The sequence below is a fragment of the Medicago sativa genome, chromosome 8 (assembly GCF_051527215.1).
Source record: "Medicago sativa cultivar Bolivia chromosome 8, Bolivia_mono, whole genome shotgun sequence".
Classification (NCBI taxonomy): Eukaryota; Viridiplantae; Streptophyta; class Magnoliopsida; order Fabales; family Fabaceae; genus Medicago; species Medicago sativa.
In genome coordinates this window covers 37,517,846-37,541,109 of record NC_140756.1, presented here as the reverse complement: position 1 = coordinate 37,541,109, position 23,264 = coordinate 37,517,846, and the positions used below count along the sequence as shown (strand labels likewise).

The window sequence follows — 23,264 nt, the reverse complement described above, 5'->3', positions numbered from 1 at the left end:
GTTATCCCACGCGTGATCTCACGCTCAATAGAGTTGTTTCCCTCATTAATATGGGAGTCACTTTCCTCATTGTCAGGATCATAGTCCATGTCTTCATCAGAATACTCCATTGATCTACAATAAGAAAATAGAAAAAATTACATAAATACGTTCATGGTTTAATGAACATTCATAATAGAAATACATTCATAATCATGGTTTAATGAACATTCATACCAGAAATATGTTCTTCAAACAAAAGTAGAAAATAGAAGAAAGGGTGGGCATACTTTAATCAGATAAAATAATCATTAAGAAACAATGAATACAGTGAATTTTATTACACAAAGAAGCTACTATGAAGAGTATATATAAAGAAATATTATCTTCCCATCAACAAATGTAGAACTTAAGAGTTTTTAGATCTCTTTCTTTTTTTTGTGGCAATACGTTTTTTTTTTTGGCTTGACTACATGGAATGATGGATCGACGAAAATTCCCTCAGCGTGATCATCTCTAACATACAAATCATCATCTATAGTAGGACCAGTTTCAGGTGATCGTGGTTTTGGTAAGAAAGGATCATCCTCAATGTCCTCATCATCTTGATTTGTATTGTTATCATCTCTAACTTTGTTGGACAAAAGTACCATGGACCATTTTACATTAGCGGGATCAGTGACATAGAACACTTGTTTAGCTTGTGACGCTAAAATGAAAGGCTCATCTTCGTACCCCACTCTATTAAGATCCACCTTCAAAAAACCTGGCTCATCATTCTGAACACCATTTTTATTATCAACCCACATACACCCAAATACAGGAACTCGAAACATTGTGTAATCCAACTCCCAAATGCAGTTGATAACCCCAAAATATGATAGATTTGTGTATGCTGGGTTTGTCTCCTCGGTACTTGAGATGTGCATCGTTTCAGCTACTAGGGTGACACCACTATTTTGCATAGTGCTTTTATCATCTTGTTCTTTGGTATAAAATGTGTAGCCGTTAATTGCATATCCAGTGTAAGAATAGACATGTGAATTTGGACCACGTGTTAACCATGTCAATCGTTCTGAAACTGAACCAGGATCTTCAGACAACTTTGAATAAATATGATTTTTAAACCATGTTACAAAAATTCGATTGTGTTCCCGTGCTATCCAATTTTCACTTCTATTTGGATTCAAAGTATTCAGTACATCCTTGTGTTTTTTAACATATGGCTCAACCTCATCATCATTGTGCAAAACATACAATTGTACTTGCTCTAATTTAGTCTTTGATATCGTCACTAGTTTTTTTCCAACTAACCTTTTTCCAGTTATTCTTTCTGACGTATGAGACGTATTAGGAAGTCCAATGGATTCAACGTTGGACAAATATTCAGTGCATAATTCAATAGCTTCTTCAACGACGTACCGTTCAACAATACAACCCTCTGGCCGACTTCGATTTTTCACATAGCCTTTTAATATTTTCATATAACGCTCAGTAGGATACATCCATCTCATATAAGCCGGTCCACACATTTGTGTTTCTTTCACCAGATGAACAGTTAGATGAACCATAATGTCAAAAAATGAGGGTGGGAAATACATCTCAAGCTCACACAAAGTAACACTAATTTCTCTTTGCAATGTTTGTAAGCTATCTGGATTGATCACTTTACTACAAATCGCCCTGAAGAAAAAACAAAGTTTAGTGATTGCACTTCTAACGTTTTCAGGCAAAATGGAACGTATAGCTATTGGTAACAAGTGTTCCATCAAAACATGGCAATCATGAGACTTCAAACCCCTTATCTTGAGGTCATTCATAGATACCAAATTACTAATGTTTGATGAGTACCCTTCTGGAACTTTAACTTCATGAAGAAACTGACACAATACTTTTTTCTCCTTTCTTGATAAAGTATGAGCCGCAGGTGGTAAAAATGTGCGCTTTCCATCTTCCACTGGTGCCAATTCAGTTCTAATTCCCATATCGATTAAGTCCAACCTCGCATTAATGCTATCCTTTGACTTTCCAAGTACATTTAGTAGCGTACCAATAATGCTATCAAATACGTTTTTTTCAATATGCATCGCATCAAGGAAATGTCTTACATACAATGACTTCCAATATGGGAGTTCAAAGAAAATTGACTTCTTCTTCCACCCGCTTTTAACAAGATCTTTTGCAAAAGGTTTGCCAAATTTATTGCTCATATCCTTCACCTTTTCAAATAGTTGATCACCCGTCAATGCAACTGGAGCTACACCTTTTTCTGGTTTTCCATTGAATGCTTTTCTCCACCCACGGTAGCGATGCTTAGAATGCAAGAATCTACGATGACCGAGAAAGATATTCTTCTGACAATTATGCAACCGCAGCGTATCAGTGTTCTCTTCACAAATAGGACACGCTTTCTGACCTTTAACACTATATCCTGATAGATTGCCATATGCTGGGAAGTCATTAATGGTGCCAAACAACATCGCCCTCAAATTGAAGTTTTCTTTCTTATATCTATCATAAACCTCCACTCCTGTCTCCCACAAATGCTTCAAATCATCAATTAAAGGGTCCAAGTACACGTCTATATCATTCCCTGGTTGATTAGGCCCAGAAATTAACATAGTCAACATCATGAACTTACGCTTCATACATAGCCATGGAGGCAAGTTATAAATCACCAAAATCACACGCCATACGGTGTTTGGGATACTTTGAAAACCATGTGGGTTCATTCCATCAGTAGACAGTGCCAAACGTAGATTTCTTGCCTCTTTCCCAAAATCAGGATAATCATGATCAATTTTAGCCCACTGTGGCGAATCTGCAGGGTGTCGAAACTTCCCATCTCTAATTCTATCATATTTGTGCCATGTCAAATGTTTTGCATCAACTTCACTACTAAACATGCGCCTGAATCTCGGTATTATAGGAAGATACCATACGACTTTCGCTGGAATAAATTGTTTCTTATATCGAGAGACATTACATTTAGGACACTCATTTAATGATGCATATTCATTTCGAAACAAAATGCAATCGTTAGGACAAGCGTGAATCCTTTCATAACTCATGCCAATCGAGCACAACATTTTTTTGGCTTCGTAGTTTCTATCGGGAAGAACATTATCCTCTGGCAGCATATCTTTCAGAAGGGTTAACAAGTCTGTGAAGCTTTTATCAGACCATCCATTTATCGCTTTTATGTTGTACAACTTCAATACTGCAGACATTCTTGTGAATTTGATGCAACCATCATATAACGGTTTCTCTGAATCACTAACCAATCTCTCAAACATTTTAGGACAGTCCCGAAGATCTTCTTCAACTACATCTACCATTTCATCAACTCGATCATAGTCAAATGTATTTATGTCAAATTCATTTGATTCAGATGTCTCATTATTCTGCAAATCAACGTCGTTGTTACTCATCTCACCATGCATTGTCCAACAAGTGTAGCTTCGATCAATTCCGTTCGCCAGTAAATGATTTCGCAACACATCCCCATTAACCCTTCCTCCATAACAACAATCTAAGCAAGGACATATGATTCGACCGCGGTCTGTGGCATGTTTCACGGCAAACTTAACAAACTCTTCTACTCCATTTTCATATTCCTTTGAAAATCGGTCGGCAAACATCCATTTTTTATCCATTGTTTCTTAAAGTTAAGTTAAGAAACAATTGATTTTTCTATCTACAAAAGGGTTACAAAACTATTACGCCTACAATATCAACATCTTCTGCCATATATAACAGCACATGAATATATTCTACATGTTGTCACAATTCATGTAATTAATTAAGTAAAATAACCAAAGCACAACACTAAAACCATATACAATTCAAACTTGTTAATATTACTTTTAAATCAATATGAAAATAGAACAAAATATAACGCAAATTCCCCTCAAATTCAATAACTTTCAAACGCACAATATAAGAATTTCAAGTCTAAGCAGCGCGCATGGCACATAACAACCAAGGTCGGTTTAAACCAGTACTTCAGAAAAAGTAATTCCTAGCTAGCTTTGACATGAAACAACATATATTAAACAAGTAATTCTATAACACACAAAATTATTACAAAAATTTATAAATTCAGAAGTTGTGACAAAAAAGAATAAAAACCCATAACAAAAAGAGAGAAATTACATGAGAAACTACAAAAAGAGAGAGATACATGGAGAGATTACAGGAGAAAGAGAAAGAGCCGTCAGGGAGAGAGCTGTGAGGGAGAGAGCCGTGAGAGAGAGAGCTATGAGGGAGAGAGCCGTGAGAGAGAACCTACAGAGAGAGAGGTTGATGTTAGAGGAGTGAGAGTCAAACTAAGTCAATCAACAAGATATAAATATGAATTAACAGGGTGACACAACAGTTATTAAATTATGTAAGGAAAACATAACCATCCAAATATATTAACTAAAACAACAAAGTCAAAAAATCAAATGCAGAAAAGAAAAAAAAAACATTCATCTTCAACACATAAGTCAACAAAATTCGTACCTAGAGATAGCAACAATTTATCATTCTAAATAATTGATGCAATAATTAAAATTTTAAACTTCAAAGTCCATACATATGTTCAAATAACAAGAAAAGTATCTTGAACAAGCCTTTTTTTAGTATGTATTTGTTATATGAAATGAGATATTTAAACTCACATTTTTTGCTGTTTTTTGTATTTTTATTGACATTGAAGATTGAAACTATTAAATGGCTGATCTGTGAAAATGAGAAATAATCTGTGATAATGTGTTCATATGCAGAAACTTCCCCAAAATCCACTAACTTGTGAGCACAGTTACTTATTCTCTATAGATGTCAGTGACCTTTAATATCATAGAAGTAAAGAGACCATTATTCCATTTGTTTGTAATTTGCCAATGGACAACTTGGACTTACCGAAGAAGAGTTACACTCCAATCAGAACTGACGCCACCCTTTCTTATAGCTTATGAACAAGTGTTTATTTAACTCTTAGTTCCATTTTGTAGAATTTATTCCCAGTTTATTTAGCTTATCTTACAACTTAAGGACTTGTATAAGTGTATGAGAGAACTTGCAAAAGAAGTTCATGAAATCATCCATATGATATTTTCAACTATTTTTAATAAACTTCCTTAGATAGCTTATGAATACATCTTACAACTTATATCAAAACAGTTTAATCATATTTTTCATTTTGTCATAAAATAACTTATAGATAAGTGCTTATCTGATGAACACTTTTTCAATAAGCATTTGATTCATTTGTTTGCATAAACGTATAGATGATTAGACACACATGAATGCAGACACAGACTTAAACCAAACATTTAGTTTAGTTTGCTTTTTGACTCACCAAATCTGTTACATTAGGTTGAACTTCTAAAGAATAAACTTGGATTCGACGAAGCTTTTAACCATAAGGAAGAATTATACTTGGATGCAGCTCTAAGACGGTGAGTTTTATGTACAAGATATTATAAAGTTTTGAATGGTTGGCCATTGTCTCAGGAAATTTATATGATTTAAGTAGCTTCTTTCAAAATTAAACTTCCTTATACAAGCACTTCTGAGTTCTAATCGGGACCTGTTTGGATAAGTTGTATTCATATAATCTATATTGTTTTGAAGTTATCCAGAAGATCTTAGGAAATAAGCAGTAGATTTGGATGGAGGTTTGACATTCTCCCACCCTCATTATTTGGACATGCAATTTGTTTTAAGGGTCGAAATTCAACAGTTTTGTATCTCTCAACTAGAGAGATTTCCTGAGTTGAACTTAAACAGAGGGATTTGTTAATGTTCCAGTAGTGTTTGGTTGGTTGACTAGTTGAACATGAACAAGAGGGATACATCCAAAAGGTGCATAATGGGTTTAATTAACCTATGTTAAAACCTCCATAAGTATTGTGATAAAATCAGATTAACAAAATTAACAAATAAAAACAAAAAAAAGCTCCAATTTTGAGTTACTTAGGTCATTCTATTTGAAATTCTCTAGACGAATTTAAAGAAAAGAGATTCAATAGATTCAAAGAGACCAGAAATCTAAAAGCTATAAGCATAAACACAACAGCTAGTAATCGAAAAATTTATACAAAAAAGAACAAAACCACAGTGGAATGAGCATACTTGAGGAGAGTACGAAGATGAAGAGAGAAGAGTACGAAAATGGAATTAGATTCGCGGATTATACGAATTGGGGCTAGGGTTCATCCGAATTGGGGCTAGGTTTACTGCTAAATGTTACGAATAAAACAATAATCAGAAGAATTGAGCAACAAAATAGAACACTCCAAAACTCAAACAGAATTCAAAGCAATAATGCCATCCTAATTAGTGATAGTATAAACATGAAGCAGAAGGATGAAACTGAAGCAATCCAGATATATTAACACCAAATTCTTTATCCAAAAGAACATGGCAATTTTAAAATTACCAATATTCAAACGGTGAACTATTCCACTAGTCCTGCAGTCAGCCTATTCAATCAAACACACCAAAAGAATACAAATATTTTTAATAATTAAGTACTGTGAACTATATTCCAAATCCACACTCCCTAATCAATGTCAAAAAATTCAGTACCTATTCAATGTGAAACACAAACACTTGGATTTCAAAAAATCACAAATCCACTCCCTAACAAATCCACCAATCCACTCTAGAACAATTTCAAACGAAGCTGCTAATTTGAACCTCTAAGAAAAGCATTGAAATAGCTTTTCTTGAGACTTATTAGCTATTACAAGTTTTATAAAACATATCTTTTGAATAAAAATTGGCTTTTGTATAAAAAAAGCAGAAGGACCCTTAGTCAAATTAGGTTCTCCTTAATATCTTTGCATGCATTAAAAATAAAGAATTGATTATGTGATCCTAAATTGGGTAAGAAGAGGATTCATCCTAAATTGTTAGTATTACAGAACCAAGCTTTCATCCCATTATTTTTGGTTATGTATGATAGTGAATGAGAACAAAATAGATCAAAATTGTGATTCACAATAGTGAAAAAGCATGGAAGAAGTATTGCGATGAAATTCAAGCGAAATTGAAAACGGAAAGCGCAAAAAATGCGAACGGAAGAAGAATTTGAGAAGTTACCTGTCCGCGAAAGAGGAAAAGGGATTTCAATCTGCAATTGTGAAGTTGGACGATGAAGTTAGATTGATCCGCGACTGTGAAGTTCAATCTGCAACGGTGAAGATAGTGAAGATTAACGATGGTGAAGATGAAGTGGTGAAGCACAACAATGAAAGATGAAGCTTGATTGGGGAAGATTAACGATTCTAATATTTTATTATTTCCTTTTATGGAATAGTAGGATTTAGTGGGATCTGGAAATTTTAATTTGTTTTTTTAGTTTGGATTTGTTTTTTAGAAAAAGTTTGGATTTGTTTTTTTGAAAAGTTTGGATTTAGTTTGTTATATATTTGATTTGTTTTTTAAGTTTGGATTTGTTTTTTAGAAAAAAGTTTGAATTTGTTTTTTTTGAAAAAGTTTGGATTTAATTTGTTATATATATATATGATAAAAATATTTAAAAAAAAAGGTGAGCTTTGTTACTGCAATCCATTTTTCATAAAAATTCAAAAAGAAAATTGAAATATGCTATGCAGGGGATCGAACAGGGGACCTGTTAGTTAATGCACATTAAATCACTTAATAAAATGGCGCTTTTTTTAATCTATAAGGGCTATCTTTCTCAAGCATACAGTAGCACTTTTTTTAATTTATAAGCGCTATTTAAGGTTGATTTATATATAGCGCTTTTCATAAAAAGCGCCATATACGATTAATCATGTTTTTTATTTAAATATCTATTATTTTTATTTAACCTATACCGACGCTTTCAATACAAAGCGCTATATATACTTAAAAGGATAGATGGTGCTTTTTCAAAAAAGCGCTAGCTAAGATCTCCGTATTTTAATTTATAGTGCTTTAGTGTTAAAAGCGCTATTTATGAGGCGATATATTTTCCCAATTTTGTAGTAGTGAAGATTCACATTCACCGCAGCCGTCATCAAAATATTCAATCCTTCAGCTGCTAGTAAAAATAGAAAAGGAGAAAGCGGGTCACCTTGACGCACACCCCTTTTGAATTGGAACTCTTCCGTTGGACACCCATTTACCAGCGCCGAAGCAGTTACAGTAGAGACACACTCCTTCATCCACTTACGCCACAAAGTTGGAAAATTCATTCTACCCATAACATCATCCAGATATCCCCATTCTACTGAGTCGTATGTTTCTTCAAAATCAACTTTAAGCATTAATATCTCTTTTTTCATCTTTCGGGCTTCATCTACGGCCTCATTGGCAATTAGGATACCATCTAGAATTTGCCTATCCTTCACAAAGGCTGACTGAGATTCAGAAACGACCTTTCCCATCACCTGCCTCAAACGATTAGCCAACAACTTAGCCAAAATTTTATACAAGCAACCAATCAAAGCAATGGGTCAAAAATCATGCAAACGCTGAGGGTTGTTTATCTTAGGAATGAGAGCAATGAAAGTACTGTTTATTCCTTTAGAAAGGCGACCGTTGCGATGGAATTTTGAAACAAACCGCATAATGTCACTCCTCAGCTCTGGCCAAAAATCTTTGATAAATCCCAAAGGAATACCATCTGGCCCCAGACTCTTGTAACTGTCAAAATCCCAAATAGCCTTCTTCACCTCATTTTCGAGAAACGAGCTTGTCAAGATAGTTCCATCAGTTGCAGATAACCACCTAAAAAGTAAGTCATCCACCCTTGGCCTATTAATATTTTGCGCAAGAAATTGAGACTAGAAGTGACCAAACACTACTTCCCTGACTTCTGCAACTCCTTCTACCATATGAGCACCCACTATAATAGATGAAATGGCATTACGGCGTCGTCAACCCGACATGATAGCATGAAAGTATCTAGAATTTGCGTCTCCTTCCCAAGCCATAACAACCTCGATTGTTGCCACAAAATACTAACATTAGCCATGGATAAAGAGTGGAGCTCAGCTGATATATCATGCAACTCACTGACATCCTCCTCTGATAACACATTCTCTTCTCCCCTAGCCTCCAAAATACCCATCTTATTTTTTAAAGAATGAATCTTGCATGGTAAATCATGCGAGTGAGTCAGATGCCAATCTTTAAGAGCTGACTTAATCCATTTCAGTTTTTCTTTTAAGACAAAGCCTCCCCAACCCTCCAAATTGAATGACTGTAATTTAGAACGAACAAACTGGTGGTATCCTGGAACATCATACCAACATTTCAACATCCTCACCGGCTTTGGCCCCCAATTATGATTATCAACCGACAAAACCAAAGGACAATGGTCGGATAAGCCACGTAGACAAGTAACTTACAAACAATTCGGCCATCTAGCACACCACTCCTCAGACAATAAAAAACGGTCTATACGACTCATGGAATTCCCATCCCCTTATACCACGTGTAGCCTCGGTCTTGCAAAGGGAGATCTACCAAGACATTTTTATCAATAAAATCATTAAAAGGGCCACAATCACTGGATTGGATCGCAACCCCCCTCGACCTTCTTTCTTCTAAACCCCGAACCGCATTAAAGTCACCACATCAACAAATAATTTTCCCCACAAGCCGTTGAAGGTGCTCGGATAAAGAGTTCCATAACAATTGTTTCGCCCCATTATCACAAGGAGCGTAGATATTAAATACATAAAATTCATCATTGGAATCAATAAACCAACCATGGATGAGTAACGCATGCTCAATACTAACCGACGACCAAACCTCCACCAAAGAAGTGTCCCATATAGTTAACAAACCCCCGGACGCCCCTTCAGATGGTCGAAAGAAATAAGAATGAGAAACAAAACCCCACAAGGACATACATAAAGCTTCATCAATTACTGACAACTTCGTTTCTTGCAGACAAACAATGGAAGGATTCTTTTCAGATAATAATTTACGAACTTCCGGTCTTTTTAAAATCCCTCCCAACCCCCTAACATTCCATGAAAGAATCTTCATAACAACTCCTTACTCCCATAAATCCAACCGCTCCCCCACAACATTCATTGTGCGCCTCTTCCACTAGTCTTTCTACCCTCTTTGTTTTCTGTTTTCGACCTCGTGACAACAACCTGAATTGATTAGATTTGTCGTCGAATAATTTTACCCCCAAAGCCTTACCAAAACAATTCACATCTTTCTTTACCTCCTCCTCCTTACCTCGCAAAGCAACCCAATTCTTCCAATCATTATTAACAGATGTTGAAGAAGAAGAATCTGAGACAAGTGCCCCTTTAGAAATAGCTTCAGACAAAATTTCTGGTTTTCTAACCCCTCTGCGTCTATGTACCTTCTTCATCAGAATTTTGAGGACTTGCTTACGATCCTTATCTGGAGGTCTTGCAATTTTCTAAATATTGTGTGCAGAATGTTTCAGTTTACTACCTCTTTTCAATTTATTTTTCAAGGTACGATCCACCACTTTTCTGGATAGACTTTCCTGAGAATTCAATTGTTGCTTAGAAACTTGTTTGGAAGACGACACCACCCCCGCCTCATCATGAACATGATCTTTAAGCCATTCAAGACTCCAAGGCCCTGAATTAACAGAACGAGTAGCTAACGGAGGACAAGATAATTGTCTTTTAGGTCGGTCATCTCTTTCTTTCTTTTCACAAGGTACCTGTGTGTCTACCTTCAAAACCAAACCTTTAGGAACATGCTTAATATCACTATCCTCATCCTTATCGCACTTGACCACTACCTTTAAATCATTAGAAATACTCGGCTGCGTTGAAGCACCTACCACAATACAATCAGATTCAACCTGTAACACAGGAACATTTTCTGGTACAATTTTGTCAACCTGTTCTTTACCATCAGACTGAACCTTAGGAATACAATTAATATGAAGCTCATTATCATTACCAACCCAATCATTAGCAAAGTTGTTAACAAGGTCAGCCACTTGATCACGCATTTTCGGCACCTCACTATCAAAATTATTATCAAGCATAGACATCTTTGAATCAACATCTTCATCTTCCAACAGACACGCATCCTCACCAATTGCAAATCCCCATTCCTCAATTATTTTTAATTCCATCAACTTCCCATCAATAAGGATTCGCTCCACAAAATTAATAACATCCAAAGATGAGGTTGACAATAATACTCGAGCATAGTCAAACCTATCCTTAGCAACTGTACCATTATCCAACCTTAAAAATCTACCACCATCAACAACAGACAACTTAAAAAAATCCGCATTCCAAGCATGAATAGGAATACCATAAATACGGAAAACTCCCCTTTCAAATTTCACAATGTCTTTATTCCAACGAACTGGTTTAGAAAAAAATAAATTGAAATTTTTTTGTACATCTTCTATCACCTTCATGACATCTGAGTTCGATACACACTAAATATGCACTCTATCGGCGCCTAATGGAATAATATCCAAATCCTCAAAACCTGCATCAGCTATGCATGTCTGAATTACTGGAATGGCTTCACCATTTCAGACAGTTGCAATCGCACCTTTCAGTGCCCACGATAAATCATCAAAATTTGATCGATAAGTCCGAACAAACTTTTGAACAGACCTACTGACATCCTGTCCAACATTAACATCACCAAATTGCACCTTTGCCATACTCCCGTAAACCGGTATGTTGTTCCTCACACCTACCTCCCACGCCCCCTTACTACCATCTACGCCAACCTCACCTAGTTCATCCCTCGCCTTCGCCTTACCCAATCTCACAGCCTCCCTACCCTCTTCATGTCCCACAAGCTCACTTTTTTCTCCCTCTACACCTGAATTTTTTTCCTCACCCAACATCACTACCTTCCTCTCCTTCCTCTTACCCGTGACACCCTCTCCCCTATTCTCCTTCACACTCTCACCCAATGGCTTACGATCAAAGCGTGCAACCTTTGCCCAAACACGAAAATGTCCCACAGTTACATTATTCAAGGCTTTTAATAATTTATCCGAATCTCTAACATTTGCATATCTGACAAAACCGTAAATATGGCCCTGCTTGTTTCTCTTTCTCGACAAGAATAAATTATCTAGGATGCCACAAACTTCTAAAGCTTCTCTAAAGCAGAAATATGGAACCATGTCTGGCACATTGGTAAAATAAAAGGTAAAATACCGTTGTTGTACAAGGATATTAGAGCAAGCTTCAGTTTTGGTTGGAATTGCACCAGAAGAGTGTGCAACACCTACTGCATTTTGAGCTGAAAACGCACCTGCAGCATTCACTTTTCCTACTTCTGGATTTTCAGACCCTGTCACAACCCTATTCCAATATCCAATTCGATCCCATACACTTGTACGTACCTCCTGTTTCTGTCCCGCAATCAAACCAGTACCATGCTCACCATTCTTAGGGTTTCTGAAATCATATGAATTGACTGTACATTTCTGCCATGTGAAATCCCTAAACCTAGACTGTTGATGTTTCCCAATTTCAGAACCTCCTTGCCGCTCGAACCACCTGTCCTCGAACCACCTGTCCTTGCCGCTCGAACCACCTGTCCATCCTATCCTCGAACCACCTGTCCTTGCGCTTTCCTCTCCCGCACTCTCACCACAGTCCAATCATCCCCATTCCCCCCATATTTGTCCTGTTCTCCGGCGATAATGAATGCCATTGTGATTGTTCGTGGCGGTGCCTCGAAAAATCACCTCTCTTGGTCTCTCTGACGCTCCCTCTCATCTCTCTTTTGTTAACAATTTAAGGATTAAAAAGATGTACATCCAAATAATGCAAAGATGTTATGAATAATAAAATTAGTGGATGTCCATCCTTAATTTTCCACCTTGCTTTAACCCCCATTATTAGTGAATGTATGGTTAGTGGTCCTTAATTGTTTTGATCATTCGCTTGTTCATTTGTATCCTATAAATAGGACCTATATTGTAATGTAAAAAATTATACATTTGTGAAGAGAGTAAAACAAAAGCTTTCTACTAGGGGTGTTCGCGGTGCGGTTTGGATCGGTTTTGAGGCAAAATGTCAACCGATCCAAAATAAAAATCACATGCGGTTCGGTTCGGTTTGGATGAGTATTCTAAAATAATCCGAACCGAACTGATCCAAATATATGCGGTTTAATTTGGATCGGTTTTTGGATGTAAAAAATGCAAAATATATTTTTTTATTTACTCTTTTTTGAAGAATATAATTTTTTTTATTAATATTAATATTACACAAACACGGTAAAATAATAGGTTTGATGCAAAATATATTAAAAAAATAAAATTATAGTATGAAAATTATCGATTATTTTTGAAACATATGAAGTAATAATAATATAGATTAAATTAGTGCAATGTATAAGATTAAAATTTAACAAACAACATAATAATGCAATCTATAATACTAATAAAAGAATAAATAAGTATTAATATTTATTTTTGCGGTTCGGTTCGGTTTAGTTCGGTTTTGAAAAAGTGATCCGAAATCCGATCCGATCTTAGCGGTTTTTACAAAACAACATCCAAACGCATCCAAATATATTCGGTTTTTTGCGGTTTTCGGTTTTTTTGGATCGGTTTGCGGTTTTATTTTGGATCGGTTTGGATTTGAACACCCCTACTTTCTACTACCAAAAAAAAAAAAAAAAAAAGCTTTCATCTTCTCTATCTTTAATAATCTTCTTTATTGTTATTTAGTTTATTTTATAACAAAAGATGCAATTTTATTCGATTTTTTTTTTATACTTTTTAATTGGAAGATTCAAATTAACTCAAAGATTAAAATATTTTGAACTTGTAGATGCTATGAGAAATCTTACCTTGTGTAAAAAAATATATGAATCTTTACCTTTAATTACGTAAAGTTTTTTGAAAGGAGTTTAATTATAATTTCTTATCTTTTTCTATACTTGTGCTTTATTAGCATTTATTTATTCTCTTTTTTAACAAAAAAAAAAAATCATTATTTTCTATACAAGAAAATGCCACTTACAAAAAAAAAACTCAAAAAACACATAATAATCAAATTTTATTGTGTCCATAACTATTTCCATTGTATCTCTTTATTACCTCAATTTCTTTTTATGAAAACTCCATTCCGTCCCCTCCATAGTTTAGGTTCTCTTCTGCAATTTCTACTTATTAATCTTTTTCGAAACTTCATATTTTTAAGAAATTTCAAAAAGAAAATATATTCTCTTAAAATAATAAAAAATGGATCGGATTGGAACATATTTGATTTCAAAGCCAACTTGGATGAATAAATAAAACAAACCAAAGAGATTGGATCGAATGGTTTTTTCTCCGAAAACCAAACAAATCTAATATGTGAACACCTCTAACAAACACGAACTAATTGCCAGGAAAATATTATTACTCTTGAAGGGGCCACACTTTGCCAAATATTTCATAAACCGTCACATAAATCTAATCAGTTTGAGGAAATGAATAAAAATCGTTTCTAGCTCTCCAAATCTCCACCACGTATCCGTTTTCCAATCGAACAACATCCCTCTCAAACCACTTTCTTTAGGATAAAGGATGCAAAATCTTTGGAGTAAGGCGGGTATATATTTAGGCAAACCAAACACTCACCAAACGAACTAACAATCTTGAATCAAATTGATGATGCAAAGAGACAAATAGTAAATAAATGGTTATCATCTTCTTCAATCCCGCACAAAAAGCACAACTCGGAGGTAGCCCAACACTGAACACCCCCTATTAAATAGATTGAATCTCATATGAAGGCGAATCTCATTGTACTTATAGTCAAGTAACCAACATTGGTGAATAAACGAGTACAATACTTTTGCCTGTTTAGAATCAGAGGTGTTCATGTCCACTCCAATGAAAACCACAACAAATGTATCGAAAACACTGAAAATCCACAAATAGAAAGAAAAAAAAAATTAAATAGATTGGTTTTTGGTTCGTATAGTAAAAACTTATCCAATCTAACCCAAACTAAAAATATTATGAATTTGTATATTCTATGATGAATTTTGCCTTTAATTACATAAATTTTTCAAAGGAGTTTAATTATGTAATTTCTTTTTCTTTTATACAAATTTAAGTTCTTATATTTGTTTTTTTTATAATGTTATATAAATTCATCTTTTTCTCTTTCCACATTAAATATGTTGTTGATATTAGCTAAATAGGTATGAAGATTTCCTCATTTGCCAAATGAGATATAAAAATATCCACTTAAGAACACGTATGTTGCATATCTTCTCTAAAATCTCCAACAAATATTAGAGTATCAATTCTTTTCAAACAAATTTTTTTTTTTTGAAGAAGTATTTTCATACAACTTGATATCATAAAAACTCAAAATTAGAGGTTATTGTTCTTCAAATCATTTTAAGTTCAACATACAAGGAGCGGCAAAAGTTATTATGCATAAGGAGATCCTTATGCACCATGCATAATTGCTTTCTACACCCAACATAATTGCTTTCTACACACCAAGTGAAAAGAATTATTTGGGTCCAATATAAAATCTATTTATTTGTGGGCCTAATAAAGCCCCATATTATAATTTTTTTCTTAACAATTTATTTATGCAAAATAGCTTATTCGAAATAGTTTATTTATGCAAAACAACTTATTAGAATGATTTTTTAAAAACCGCTTATTCAAAACAACTTATTTATGCAAAACAGCTTATTCCGATTAATTTTAAAAACCAACTTATTCAAAATAGCTTATTTATGCAAAACAGCTTATTCGAAACAACTTATTAGGATCACTTTTTTTAAATCCGCTTATTCAAAACAGCTTATTTGTTCAAAACAACTTATTCAAAACAGCTTATTTATACAAAACAGCTTATTCCGATTTCATTTTAAAAAACAGCTTATTCAAAACAACTTATTTATGCAAAACAACATATTTATGCAAAACAACTTATTCAAAACAGCTTATTTATGCAAAACAGCTTATTCGAAACAACTTATTTATACAAAATAGCTTATTTGTGCACAACAACTTATTCAAAACAACTTATTTATAAAAAATAGCTTATTTGTGCAAAACAACTTATTCAAAACAGCTTATTTATACAAAACAACTTATTCCGATTTCATTTTAAAAAAACAACTTATTCAAAACAACTTATTTATGCAAAACAACATATTTATGCAAAACAACTTATTCAAAACATCTTATTTATGCAAAACAGCTTATTTGAAACAAACTTATTTATACAAAAGAGCTTATTTGTGCAAAACAGCTTATTCAAAACAACTTATTTATACAAAACAGCTTATTTGTGCAAAACAGCTTATTCAAAACAACTTATTTATACAAAACAGCTTATTCCGATTAATTTTAATAACCAACTTATTCAAAATAGCTTATTTATGCAAAACAGCTTATTCGAAACAACTTATTAGGATCACTTTTTTTAAAACCGCTTATTCAAAACAACTTATTTATGCAAAACAGCTTATTTGTTCAAAACAGCTTATTCAAAACAGCTTATTCCGATTTCATTTTAAAAAACAACTTATTCAAAACAACTTATTTATGCAAAACAACATATTTATGCAAAACAACTTATTCAAAACAGCTTATTTATGCAAAACAGCTTATTCGAAACAACTTATTTATACAAAAGAGCTTATTTGTGCAAAACAGCTTATTCAAAACAACTTATTTATACAAAACAGCTTATTTGTGCAAAACAGCTTATTCAAAACAACTTATTTATACAAAACAGCTTATTCCGATTAATTTTAATAACCAACTTATTCAAAATAGCTTATTTATGCAAAACAGCTTATTCGAAACAACTTATTAGGATCACTTTTTTTAAAACCGCTTATTCAAAACAACTTATTTATGCAAAACAGCTTATTTGTTCAAAACAGCTTATTCAAAACAGCTTATTCCGATTTCATTTTAAAAAACAACTTATTCAAAACAACTTATTTATGCAAAACAACATATTTATGCAAAACAACTTATTCAAAACAGCTTATTTATGCAAAACAGCTTATTCGAAACAACTTATTTATACAAAAGAGCTTATTTGTGCAAAACAGCTTATTCAAAACAACTTATTTATACAAAACAGCTTATTTGTGCAAAACAGCTTATTCAAAACAACTTATTTATACAAAACAGCTTATTCCGATTAATTTTAATAACCAACTTATTCAAAATAGCTTATTTATGCAAAACAGCTTATTCGAAACAACTTATTAGGATCACTTTTTTTAAAACCGCTTATTCAAAACAACTTATTTATGCAAAACAGCTTATTTGTTCAAAATAGCTTATTCAAAACAGCTTATTCCGATTTCATTTTAAAAAACAACTTATTCAAAACAACTTATTTATGCAAAACAACATATTTATGCAAAACAACTTATTTAAAACAGCTTATTTATGCAAAACAGCTTATTCGAAACAACTTATTTATACAAAATAGCTTATTTGTGCAAAACAACTTATTCAAAACAACTTATTTATACAAAACAGCTTATTTGTGCAAAACAACTTATTCAAAACAGCTTATTTATACAAAACAACTTATTCCGATTTCATTTTAAAAAACAACTTATTCAAAACAACTTATTTATGCAAAACAACATATGTATGCAAAACAACTTATTCAAAACAGCTTATTTATGCAAAACAGCTTATTCGAAACAACTTATTTATACAAAAGAGCTTATTTGTGCAAAACAGCTTATTCAAAACAACTTATTTATACAAAACAGCTTATTTGTGCAAAACAGCTTATTCCAATTTCATTTTAAAAACAACTTATTCAAAACAACTTATTTATGCAAAACAACATATTTATGCAAAACAACTTATTCAAAACAGTTTATTTATGCTAAACAGCTTATTCGAAACAACTTATTTATACAAAACAACGTATTTGTGCAAAATAGCTTATTCAAAACAGCTTATTTATACAAAACTGCTTATTCGAAACAACTTATTTATACAAAATAGCTTATTTGTGCAAAACAGCTTATTCAAAATAACTTATTTATACAAAACAACTTATTTGTGCAAAACAGCTATTTTGCACAAAATAAGCTATTTTGCACAAAATAAGCTATTTTGCACAAACAACTTATTCGATTCCTAGGTCGCCGATCCCAAACGGAATTGTATATCATCCCTATTCTTCTGAGGTATGTGTGTATTGTAATTCGTGACAAGTTTGCGTGATTGTGAATTTGTAGAGATTTCAATTTTGAATTGCGGAACGCTATGGTGAAATCGTGTAGATTTATAATTATGAAGACGTGGTTACTGATTGCAAATCTCACAAGGTTGTTGTTAAAGGAGAAAAAGCGGATCCATTGAAGGTTCTTGAAAGAGTTCAGAGGAAGAGTCATAGACAAGTTGGGCTTCTTTCTTCGATCCCAAAACCACCTTCAGAACAAGAGAAAAAAATTGAAGAGAAAGGGAAACCTAAGCCAGAGGAAGAAAAGAAAGCTGGAGAGGTTAATTAATTATTTTTTTTCTTTTTAAATTTATCTGAATCTGTGATGGATCATTTTTATCATTTTTATTTTATTATATGGTGCAGCCTAAGGTTATGATAGTGATTCTGAAAGTTCACATGTATTGTGAAGCTTGTTCACAAGAAATCAAGAGACGCGTTGAGAAAATCAAAGGTATGTTACTGTGTTCTATTTTGATTGAAATTCATATTTTCTTCACTTTTATTTCATTCACTTGTTTTGGTTCAATTCTCAGGTCCCATCCTTTCAGGAATTTGTCAACTGTTACTACCGATGATTTTGTGTTTGAATTCGAATCTTGCTATGATTTTCAATTTTGGTTACATATAGATGATGGGTTTGATTGGTTTGGTGATGAAGTTTGCTGGAGATTTTCAAGTTCCTTTGCATTCTTGATTTTTGGAAGAAAAAGGACGACGTTGATTGTGAAAGGACGACGTTGAAGAGGAGGAGAATTGGGAGTAATGAGTTGGAGGGGTTAGGGATTGATTTGAATTTGGGAAAATTGATGATGGACTTGGTTTGAGAAATTGTCGAAATCAAATTGAGAATTTTTCTGAGAATTGTGATTCTGTTGCTAAGAATTCAAAGTTGGTGCCTGAATCTGATGGTTTTGAAAATGTTCTGTTATGGTTAGAAAATTCCATATGTTTTTTATTTTTGATTGTGATATGCACCATGTTGGATCAAAGAAAACCATTAAGTACATCTAATGGTTTTGGAGTACAACTCACATAAACCATTTCCACATCAAAATGGTTTTGGAGTACAACTCACAGAAACCATACCCATAGCAAAACCATTAAACAATTAGTTTGATTTCGTGTAAAACACTATCAAAACCATTAAACCACACTTATGGTTTCAGTAATAGTTTTTATTTAAAATCATTTGTCAATAATAATTTTCACTATTCTTTTATTTTATTTAGCATTTGACAATTATTTTTCTTTCACATACAAGTCTATTAAAACCATTAAAGCGCGATTATATTTAGACAAAGTCAGAAATTCGTTTTACAACGTAAGAAATAAAAGAGAGATGACGAGGCTTTACAAAAAAGTGGTTACTTATTGATTAATTCACATTAGGTTATAAGTGTGTACTATTAAGTGGTTACTTAATAATGATTTAAATGTTTATCACAATTTTTTTATTACAAAACCATTTTCACTGGAATTGGGAAATGATTCGATGTGAAATCTGTTGGTATAAGTTGGAATTCGGATTTGATGAATTATTGAGAATGTTGTGATGAATTGTGTTGTTTATGATCAATCCGGTTCGGATCTGGTGTTAGCATTACTCATGGAAACCATTTTCACTGCAAAATGGTTTTGGAGTCTAACTCACGGAAACCATTTTCACTGCAAAATGGTTTTGGAGTACAACTCACGGAAACCATTTCCACAGCAAAATGGTTTTGAAACCAACTCACAGAAACCATAGCCATAGCAAAACCATTAGACAATTATTTTGGTTTCTCATAGAAGACTATCAGAACCATTAAACCATAATTATGGTTTCAGTAATAATTTCAGTGTATAACATCTTAATCATTATTCAAAACCATCTAACAATAATAATTTCATTAAAAATCATTACACATTTATCTTGGTTTCACATACATGATTATCAAAACCATTAAACCATAATTATGGTTTCAGTAATAATTTCAGTGTATAACATGTTAAACAACGTTCCAGTAAAGAAACTCATAATCCATACTCATTTCTCTCTCTAACTCATAAAAAGCTTATTCAAAACAGCTTATTTTGTGCAAAATAGCTGTTTTGCACAAACAAGCTGTTTTGTATAAATAAGTTGTTTTGAATAAGCTGTTTTGCACAAATAAGCTATTTTATATAAATAAGTTGTTTCGAATAAGCTATTTTGTATAAATAAGCTGTTTTGCACAAATAAGCTAATTTGTATAAATAAGTTGTTTTGAATAAGCTGTTTTGCACAAATAAGCTATTTTGTATAAATAGTTTCGAATAAGCTGTTTTGCATAAATAAGCTGTTTTGAATAAGTTGTTTTGCATAAATATGTTGTTTTGCATATATAAGTTGTTTTGAATAAGTTGTTTTTTAAAATGAAATCGGAATAAGCTGTTTTGTATAAATAAGCTGTTTTGCACAAATAAGCTGTTTTGTATAAATAAGTTGTTTTGAATAAGCTGTTTTGCACAAATAAGCTATTTTGTATAAATAAGTTGTTTCGAATAAGCTGTTTTGCATAAATAAATTGTTTTGAATAAGTTGTTTTGCGTAAATATGTTGTTTTGCATATATAAGTTGTTTTGAATAAGTTGTTTTTTAAAATGAAATCGGAATAAGCTGTTTTGTATAAATAAGCTGTTTTGCACAAATAAGCTGTTTTGTATAAATAAGTTGTTTTGATTAAGCTGTTTTGCACAAATAAGCTATTTTGTATAAATAAGTTGTTTCGAATAAGCTGTTTTGCATAAATAAGCTGTTTTGAATAAGTTGTTTTTGCATAAATATGTTGTTTTGCATAAATAAGTTGTTTTGAATAAGTTATTTTTTAAAATGAAATAGGAATAAGTTGTTTTGTATAAATAAGCTGTTTTGAATAAGCTGTTTTGCACAAATAAGTTGTTTTGTATAAATAAGTTGTTTTGAATAAGCTGTTTTGCACAAATAAGCTCTTTTGTATAAATAAGTTGTTTCGAATAAGCTGTTTTTCATAAATAAGCTGTTTTGAATAAGTTGTTTTGCATAAATATGTTGTTTTGCATATATAAGTTGTTTTGAATAAGTTGTTTTTTAAAATGAAATCGGAATAAGCTGTTTTGTATAAATAAGTTGTTTTGTATAAATAAGTTGTTTTGAATAAGCTGATTTGCACAAATAAGCTATTTTGTATAAATAAGTTGTTTCGAATAAGCTGTTTTGCATAAATAAGCTGTTTTGAATAAGTTGTTTTGCATAAATATGTTGTTTTGCATAAATAAGTTGTTTTGAATAAGTTGTTTTTTAAAATGAAATCGGAATAAGTTGTTTTGTATAAATAAGCTGTTTTGAATAAGCTGTTTTTGCACAAATAAGCTATTTTGTGTAAATAAGTTGTTTCGAATAAGCTGTTTTGCATAAATAAGCTTTTTTGAATAAGTTGTTATGCATAAATATGTTGTTTTGCATAAATAAGTTGTTTTGAATAAGTTGTTTTTTAAAATGAAATCAGAATAAGCTGTTTTGTATAAATAGGCTGTTTTGCACAAATAAGCTGTTTTGTATAAATAAGTTGTTTCGAATAAGCTGTTTTGCATAAATAAGCTGTTTTGAATAAGTTGTTTTGCATAAATATGTTGTTTTGCATAAATAAGTTGTTTTGTATAAGTTGTTTTTTAAAATGAAATCGGAATAAGCTGTTTTGTATAAACAAGCTGTTTTGCAAAAATAAGTTGTTTTGCTAAAATAAGTTGTTTTGAATAAGCGGTTTTAAAAAAAGTGATCCTAATAAGTTGTTTCGAATAAGCTGTTTTGCATAAATAAGCTGTTTTGAATAAGTTGCTTTTTAAAATGAGATCGGAATAAGCTGTTTTGCATAAATAAGTTGTTTTGAATAAGCGGTTTTTAAAAAATCATTCTAATAAGTTGTTTTGCATAAATAAACTATTTCGAATAAACTATTTTGCATAAATAAATTGTTAAGAAAAAAATTATAATATGGGGCTTTAATTTAGTGGGCTTGGTGGGAGCTTTTTTAAGTGGGCTTTGAAATTTGGGGCTCTATTGACACCTCTACTTATTTGAATTAAGCTTTCACTTGAGGTGTAGAAAGCAATTATGTTGGATGTAGAAAGCAATTATGCACGGTGCATAAGGATCTCCTTATGCACCATAACCACACCCACAAGGAGCACCCCTTTTCTCTGAAAACAAAACAACCCCAAGAGAAGTGTTTAATAAGATCTACCGCATCTTTGACTTACGTAGCCTTTGAGGAGTAGAAAAAATCATTTTTAGCTCTCCAAATCACCCACATAGCAGTTTTCCAATCAAACAACATTCCCCTCAAACCACTTCCTTTAGGAAAAGGAAGCAAAAGCTTTAGAGTAAAGCAAACATATATTTAGGGAAACAGAACCAACGATCTTGACCTAAATTGACGATGCAAAGAGACAAGTAGTAACTATGCGGTTTTCATCTTCTTCAATCCCGCACAAAAAACCAGCCCAAAATTGAACACCCCCTAATCAATAGATTGAATCTCATAGGAAGACAAATCTCAATGTACTTATAGTCAAGTAACAACTATTGTTGAATAAAAGACAATACTTGCCTTGTTTAGAACTAGAGGTGTTCATGTCCAATCTAATCTAATGGAAACGGCAACAAAAGTATCGAAAACACCAAAAAACCACAAATTGAAAAAAATCCAAATATTTGATATGGACTGGTTTTTGGTTCGTATAATGAAAACTTATCCAATCCAACCCAAACAGAAAATATTATGAACTTGTAAACTCTATGATGAATCTTGCCTTCAATAATGTAATTTTTTTCAAAGGAGTTTAATTATGTAATTTCTTTACATTTTTCTAGACTTGTGCATTATTAGCACTTATTTTCTTCCTTTTTTTCAAAATAATATTATTAATTTCTATACAAGATAAGGTCTCTCTTCATTACCTCGATGTCTTTTCGTGCAAATTTCATTCCCTTCCCTTCACAGCTTTGGTTCTCCTTTGCAATGTCTACTTATTAATATTTTTTTAAATTTTATCTTTTTATGAAATTTCATAAGAAGTCAAACGTCTTCAATTAAGGCAACAAGACCATTTAAACCATCCTTT

The 23,264-nt window shown here is 32.5% G+C and overlaps 2 protein-coding genes and 1 long non-coding RNA gene across 3 annotated transcripts; 1 reads left to right on the top strand and 2 right to left on the bottom strand.

Annotated features, from left to right (window-relative positions):
• Positions 1–113: 113 nt before the first annotated feature.
• On the bottom strand, positions 114–7,249 carry LOC146898904 (uncharacterized). Its single transcript, XM_085739285.1, has 3 exons — positions 7,072–7,249; positions 4,163–4,266; positions 114–3,676 (listed from the first exon to the last, which is right to left on the bottom strand). Exon 3 carries the CDS (start codon positions 3,633–3,635, stop codon positions 399–401), a length of 3,237 nt encoding a protein of 1,078 aa, XP_085595411.1. The 5' UTR covers positions 3,636–3,676; positions 4,163–4,266; positions 7,072–7,249; the 3' UTR covers positions 114–398.
• On the bottom strand, positions 6,304–8,363 carry LOC146898903 (uncharacterized). The gene is made up of 2 exons (XM_085736653.1): positions 8,051–8,363; positions 6,304–6,371 (listed from the first exon to the last, which is right to left on the bottom strand). Exons 1-2 carry the CDS (start codon positions 8,361–8,363, stop codon positions 6,304–6,306), a joined length of 381 nt encoding a protein of 126 aa, XP_085592779.1.
• A 10,062-nt stretch (positions 8,364–18,425) lies between these two features.
• Positions 18,426–19,095, top strand: LOC146898902 (uncharacterized). The gene is made up of 2 exons (XR_015022448.1): positions 18,426–18,594; positions 18,677–19,095. It is a non-coding gene; the product is annotated as an uncharacterized LOC146898902 (long non-coding RNA).
• Positions 19,096–23,264: the final 4,169 nt, after the last annotated feature.

Coding starts and splice junctions, on each gene's coding strand:
- LOC146898904 (XM_085739285.1), bottom strand. CDS start 3,635: ATGGATAAAAAATGGATGTTTGCCGACCGATTTTCAAAGGAATATGAA.
- LOC146898903 (XM_085736653.1), bottom strand. CDS start 8,363: ATGGGAAAGGTCGTTTCTGAATCTCAGTCAGCCTTTGTGAAGGATAGG. Junction 6,372..8,050: donor CAAAAGGGGTGTGCGTCAAG/GTGACCCGCTTT, acceptor TTTTGGATAAAG/AATTTGGTGTTAATATATCT.